This window comes from Salvia hispanica, unplaced genomic scaffold (genome assembly GCF_023119035.1).
Source record: "Salvia hispanica cultivar TCC Black 2014 unplaced genomic scaffold, UniMelb_Shisp_WGS_1.0 HiC_scaffold_516, whole genome shotgun sequence".
Lineage (NCBI taxonomy): Eukaryota > Viridiplantae > Streptophyta > Magnoliopsida > Lamiales > Lamiaceae > Salvia > Salvia hispanica.
This window is the reverse complement of record NW_025952263.1, coordinates 142,565-149,993: the sequence shown is the minus strand read 5'-3', so window position 1 is coordinate 149,993 and position 7,429 is coordinate 142,565. Positions and strand designations below refer to the sequence as shown.

The 7,429-nt window shown below is 32.9% G+C and overlaps 1 protein-coding gene across 1 annotated transcript; it reads right to left on the bottom strand.

The window, feature by feature from the left end:
• Positions 1-669: 669 nt before the first annotated feature.
• Positions 670-4,723, bottom strand: LOC125199486 (gibberellin 2-beta-dioxygenase 4-like). Its single transcript, XM_048097473.1, has 3 exons — positions 4,112-4,723; positions 1,858-2,215; positions 670-951 (listed from the first exon to the last, which is right to left on the bottom strand). The coding sequence occupies exons 1-3, from the start codon at positions 4,468-4,470 to the stop codon at positions 718-720; spliced, it is 951 nt and encodes a 316-aa protein (XP_047953430.1). The 5' UTR covers positions 4,471-4,723; the 3' UTR covers positions 670-717.
• Positions 4,724-7,429: the final 2,706 nt, after the last annotated feature.

Sequence of the window (7,429 nt, the reverse complement as noted above, 5' to 3'; positions counted from 1 at the left end):
TTTGCAGAGCCCTTCTTTTCATACTAGGAAATAGTGCACATCGGCTGCCGATAACAATTCATACCCGACCACAGAATAAATCGATCAAAATAATTTGTTGTATAGTTGGCGGTGCACAGCGGGGTGAAGCAGAGGTGGGAGAGAAGAGAGATGCGACAATTTTAGTCGCAGGGGTTAGGCCCAGATGGATAGTCACGAGATTAGAGTAAAAAACAGTCGGTCAATGCGGGCCGTGATAAAAGAGACGCGGGCCGGCGGGCCGAGTGATAGGCTCTGTCATGGTAACCGAACGCTGGATAATCCAGTGACTGAGATTGAGTCCGGTGGAGTAGCGGCAACCGAACGGGCACGTATATGATTATAGAAGCCCAGTAATTTTTCCTCAATGATATCCAACAACCATGAGATGGGCTCATTTATGGATATGGGCTTTGATAAGCGTATCAGCCCAATATCTTCTTTGGGCCATAATTGATTCTTGTAACTTTATTCAACAATGGGCTAGACCAATACATATATGGCTTTATACTTGTCAATTACGATTCAATTTTCCCTAAGAGAGTGCTTCATATTTTTCAGTTTTAGAATATAGAATGAGACATGCTATTTATCTTCTATAATTTTATAAGAACCAAATAAGATTAAAATTCATGGCAGCAAGAACATAAAAGTACCAAAAAGCCCATCAGATAAAACCCTAATGAAGCAAGTCTTGTTTTACAAGGCGAAGAGATTGAGGCGAGTGTCGCCAAGCCTCTGCATATAAGCAGCTTGCTTGTATTCCCCCCAGCTGAAGCTTCTATACATCGGCGCCGTCGCCGCCACCCCCGGCAGGCAGCTCACGGTGGCATGCAGCGGCGGAGCGGCGAAGTATGCTATTGACATTCTCGATTCGCACGGCTGCACCGTCACTCTGTGCTTCACACTCACAAATCTCCCATTCGTCATTACCTAATTCAATACATTACAAAAAAAAAGATTAATTTGAATATAGTACTCCCTCTCCCTCTATCTCATAACAGATGACATATTTTCCTTTTAAATTTGTCCCATAAAAAATGTCACATTTTCTTTTTTTGGAAAAACTCATCTCTCACATCAGTATAAATATAGTACTATTTTTTTTCCTAAAATCCCGTGCCATTATCCAATTGTTATACGGAGGAGTGAGTAGTAAAGTTGAAAACTAAGTAAGTGACTGAACCCTAACTGTAAACCCTAGTACAGCAACCCCACTGATGAATTCAGCACTGAAAACTCTGAGTAAAAAAAGGCTTTCTACACCCCCATCACATGTACGGTGCTCAACATTCACTTCATCTTTTGCAATTTGCAATTAACTATTCATTCATATATTCCAACAGTGTAATCTATCATGCACAATTTTGTAGGTCGCCTAATATGTGCTGTCACAGTATTCATAAATGGAAAGAGCCCAGTTTTTTTATAGACCTACCAAAATAACAAAAATTAACAAACTCAAATCAAAATTCACTATTTTATTCCTTTTAGAGTTAATTTATTTTTGTAACTTATGGAGTAGTATTTTTTATTTAGCCGATTCTCGGCCGGGCATTACATTAGTTATAATCCCATTTAAAATTATTAGACGTTTGAAATTGAAATCACAATTTTTTTTTTATAGAAAGACATTTGAAATGTAGAAGATAAAAATTGAAAAAATGTTACTATAAATAGATAGATACTAATTGTGATAGACGGTTCAAAATAAAAAAATAAGCCTATTTTTCATGAAGTATAATTTTTATGAAAGAAAAGATCGTGTTTAATAACTAATGATAGCAAAGAGGAATAATTAATTTAAAATATAAAATGATAGTGTGCGCGATGAGTCACCTGCAACAGGTCACCCACATTGATGCAGAAGGACGACTCGGGGCGGGGGTTGACCGGAATCCACACCCCGTCCTCAATTGAAATTTGGAGGCCCTTGACTCCATTGGATCGGAGAAGGGTGATGATCTGAGGATCGGTATGCTCCCCAAATCCGATCCTTGGCGAGTCGGTGCTAACATCAACGGGCGGGTAATGATTGACCCTGAGTACCGAGTCACTCTCACTATCGTTGATTAGCCTACTCAGCATTGATGACGTGGTAGGGTTCGGGGTGGAACCGAGCAACCCTTCCATCAACAGATCCAATAGTTCACATGCCAGCTTCCTCACTGCTTCCACGTAGGCATTTATTGCTGAGCTGATGGTCAATGACCAAAATTTTGTGGTTTAAAATTAGTGATGACTAGGAAAAAATGATCATTCAGTTAAAGCATAGTCGTAGATATATAAAAATTTATGACATATATGATCATGTGCCATTAATTAGGGTTGGCCTAGAAACCATATGTACTTGTACATTAGTACATATATATAGTGCCACTTTGACTTTTTTTCACATGTATTAAGAAAATTCTTAAATTCGTACGTTAAATTAATATTTTTTTTTTCCTAATATAGTTGTCTCTCTGCTGACTCTGGGAATGTGAAGTAGATTCGTGAAGATTGGCATTTAAAAGAGAGGTTACTTGTTATGGTAAAAACGGTCAGATTTGTAGAATACAAATATAAATAAAATTATGATTTGCATTTCCCGACATATGGGAAGTTTCTCTAATTAATATAAAAATCTTTATGATTTGACTAGACGTTGTGTTTTGTCAATTTTACTCTACTTTGCTCGTGTTATAACAGTAGCTATTAGCACTGTATCATCATATCAATCCATTTATTGATCCTTACTCATTTTTCATTTTTTTATACTCATGGCTATAATTTGCTAATGCAATAGTATTTGTTTTATCATGCTTGAAATCTTTGTTATTTGGTCAAAGATATATATCAAAGCACAAGTAACTATTTGAATTATTGAATTAAATGGACGAGTAAAGAATAAAAAGGTGAAAGTGATCTTAATTGAATTATATGGATGTGAGATGTCAGGTGCTATTCTAATATTCTATAATCATATCAACAAACAACCGATATATTTAAATTAATAAGAATTTCCACTTTAAGACAATTATATCATTTTTAATTGATACGGGAGATTTAGCGTGACCACTAAATGCACATCACAATATGCCACTAATAGCAATTAGTATTTAAATAATGCCTACTTTTCAGTTTTGTTAGATAATCAATTAATTGTCATAATGACAAGCATAATTCAAAAGAAATCAATATTACTGGTTCTGATATCTAAATCCACGTGAAAAGGGCCCTCGTTGAAAAGAATTCTTCCTATGATTAATCCTCTTCCTTAAACAAACCAAAAATAATGTGTACTTGCTCAATTTCTTTTAATTCTAAAATATATTTAATCATACAAGTCAAAAAAATGTAGTTACTCATAATTTTAAATTTGTTTAAACATCATTTCATAATCTATAGTTTAATAATAATATCATAAAATTGAAATACATGTACCATGCATGTATTATGATAAAATATAAATAGTAGTTGACCTTTTTTAGACAGCAACTAGATAAGGTTGTCTACATAAAAAGGTCTGACGATGGCTGATCGTACAGTTTTCTTCCAAAAATCAGGATTGAATGATAGTACTAGATTCTTGAATTATTTCCAATTATTAAAACAATATTATTAGCGCACAAAATTGTGCAATTTTGCTACTCCTTAACACTCAAACATAGAAATACTAGACTATGACATATCAACAGTTAATAAGTGACAGAAACAAAAAGATGCACTTTTCACGATCAATCTTAACCCTAGAAACATGCATGGTTCCATATCTTCGTCCCCAAATTTTTTCCGATTGTCTCGTATTTTATTTCATCAAATTTATCACGATCATTCTAACTGAAAACATTTTCCGATCCATAAATTTTACACCAATCACGTGATATATACTAAAAACACTACTAAGTATTTATCATAATTCATAGATAATTCTCTAAAAATATTGGATCCTTAAATTAGTGTTTTAGTTTATGAATTTCATTCTATCGCCATAAGTCTAGCTAACATGACTTGGCATAAATTTTCTAATCAAGCACGTTGTGTCAATAACAAACATACAAACAAATAAAATAAAATAAAATAAAATCGAAAGACGAGATTAGAAAAGTACCTAAATTTATTGGATTCATCGCTTTGAATCAAGAAGGGGGAGGAGTTGGGTTGAAAAATGAGATATTCAACTTCTCCCACATCGCCCTTCACCCCTATGTTTTTGAATCCATAGGTTGGCCCGGCCCGCATCTTTTCCGGGCCGGGCATCGCGAAGAAGCCCGCGGCTTCTTCCTCCACTTGGGAAATTATCTCCTGCGGCACGCCATGGTTGATCACTTTGAAGAAACCATATTCCTCACAAGCTCTCACCATCTCTTTCATGGCTTCGGATTTGTTTAAGAGGTTTATGATTGGAAGATCAATGTCGTCTCTTATTTTTTCGATTTTCATGGTTGGATTTTGAGATATTACAACCATGTGTGTGTGTGTGTTTTGTTTGAGGAAATATGAATGAGAGTGGTGAATATTGAAGAGAGTTGGGAATTTCTCTATAATAAATAGAGGGAAAGGGAGGAGAGAGAGAGAGGTATAAATGTCAAAGGACTAAAGGAGATCTTGCATTTATAGTATAGTAGTTTTATTTTTATTTATTTTTTTATTTGGAGGTTGTTGACTTGTTGTCATTAAATAGATGTATGTAATATATCATATACTATACTAGTTTATAGAATATGTGACGATGAAGATATGACATAGTATCATGTTATGAGTGAGAATTTGGGTGATATAAAATGTATTTGAAATTTGAAAATGGTGTTTTAATGTACATAAAATAGGTTAGGTGGTGTGGGTGGGGGTTGGGGGTGGCGTGTGTAACGCTTTAGGATTAAAAGGGAGCTACAAAAAATTTATGCCATGAAGAAAGTTGACTTTTTTGGCTAAGTGCTTTTTATTAGAGGGTGTATAACATTTAATGTCATTTTCCTTACTAGAAGAGAAAGAAAAAAAGCATTAAATATGGATAAATATTTTTCAAAATAATACTAATAATTTGACATTTGGTGCATTTAAAGTTCAAAATATGGAATGGACAACTTTTCACACGATTGATCGATCCCTTCTCGCCTTTTCCAATATTTTAATTAGTTCCATCTTAATTTTGTAACACTACAATTAAAAAATCAGATAAGGACACTTTTTAATTAATCCTACTATTAAAAACGCTAATTTGTGCGTCTAATTATACCACAAATGCTCTATAAAATGTCATTATTGTTAGTGTCTCAATTAAAATTAGGAGACACAAATAAAGTAAAAAGTAAAATATTTAAGATAATTGCCCTCACATAAAGACATTTTCTTTTGTGTCCTAGCCTCATAATTTTTGTGTCCCTAAAATATAAGTTTTTTGTAGTGTAAAGTTACATAGTCGAAAATCGAATATATACGTAAAATAAATGAGTCTCTATAAAATTGAAAGGATGTACTACAAACTAAGTAAATGAAATGAATGACTATTTAAATGAATTAATTTTTTTTGTTTTATAAAATACTCCTAACAATGAGCATGAAAATTACCTCACGTTATCGCCATAAAATTTAGTCAAAAAGTGCAAAAAAGTCATGGTCTATCTATAGTAAAAGGGGAGCAAACTATATTTTTTTAGAGAGTGGTCGCAAACAATGGACTCCAATAATATATAGACATTTATGCAGGTCACACTTTATAAATCTTGAATTAGATCTTGTAAACCACTAGCAATTAATGTAATGAAGTTATATTTCCTAATCAATGTGTGAATATGGGAAAGAGTCATTTACTTTGAATTTTCAGACCTAGTTTTCTAGACTTCTACACTTCGATATCACCATATGATATTTCAATTATATTTACATAGCCTAAGATCATTATTTACATAATTAAGTGGAAATTTTGAACCGGCAAAATATCGCCTTGCACAAATATATAAATGACAGATCAGTCTAGAATATCCATTAGGGCATTTAATGTAGAAAAATTAAAAAATCTTGCACTTGCGTGCCATATAAGCAAGTAGCAACTACTTAATTTTGAAAATTCTCCAATTTTTTTCTACCATAGAAAAATCTCCAAACTTCATCTTGTCATAAAGAATGATAGAGAAAAATGATGAAATTATTATTGACTGAAAGCAAATAAATAGGATAAATAGAAAAAAAAATAAGGGGAGACAACTAGAAAAAAATTTACTAGTAGTACAATATATTACCAAAAATTGAAACAGACCCATATATGTGAATGGACAGAAAAAGGCTATTAGTTACTACCTCCATCTCCCAAAATTTGCTACACTTTGACTCATCACGGGTTTTAAAAAATGTAATGGAAAGTGAGTTAAAAAAGTTAGTGGGATGTGGGTCCTACTTTTAAAGTACTAGTTTTATAATAAAATGTGAGTAGGAATGAGTTAGTGGAATATGGTCACTACAAAAAATAGTAAAAGTGAAGTGTATCAAATTTTCAAAGACGGACCGAAATGATAATATATATCAAATTTTCGGGACGAGTAGTATAAAGGATGGAAGTAGTATATAATTAAAAATTAATTTAATTATCTTTAAAAAATACTACAATTAAATGATTGATAGTATAAAATTAAAATTACTGACAGTAATAGTATTATTTTAATATAAGAAACGAAGACAGAAAATAAAATAAAGAAAATAAAACAAAAAACAAGGAAGTGTGAAAAACCTAGTAAAATAGAATAAATTGAAAATGATAAAAAGGAAAATCAAGAAATATAAAAGAAAAATGGAAAATTAAATTAAATAATACAGCGTTGTGCGTAGCCGGTTCTCTAGCCATGTGGTGGGTGCTGTCACTGCATGCGCTCACGGTGTCTGCACCAAGTCGCGTCCACCACATCGCGAGCTGCATCCTTGATCGGTGAGGCCCACTGACTACGAGAAACCTGGGTGCCAAATTTGCTATACATTCTAAAATTCCAACTTTAACGTTAGAGAAACTAGAATGTGACGGTTAATTGACTCATTTTATTTATTTAAATGTGCATACTAGTAGCCCTTTTTCCAATATTCTTATCCTCTTGTTGCATTATTTACACGATTCCTTCTATAATTTTACTCACGCAATGCAATTTTGTAATCAATAATTGAATGTTTTGTAGTTCGTGTTCACATCAATATTCGATATTACTATTTGAGTAAGCTGTCATGATTGGCGTGGTTGAAAACTTGAATTATATGCATGTTCCCATTTTTTATTTTACTGGAAAATCACATCCATTTTATGTGATTCATGTATTGTCACTGAAATTATTAAATAGCAGAAAAACATCTATTTAGTAGTACTTCGTTCTTATAATATTATCACTAGCTAGGTTCTCTGAATATTTCTTTGTTCTACTTAGACGAAATTCGATTTACACCAACT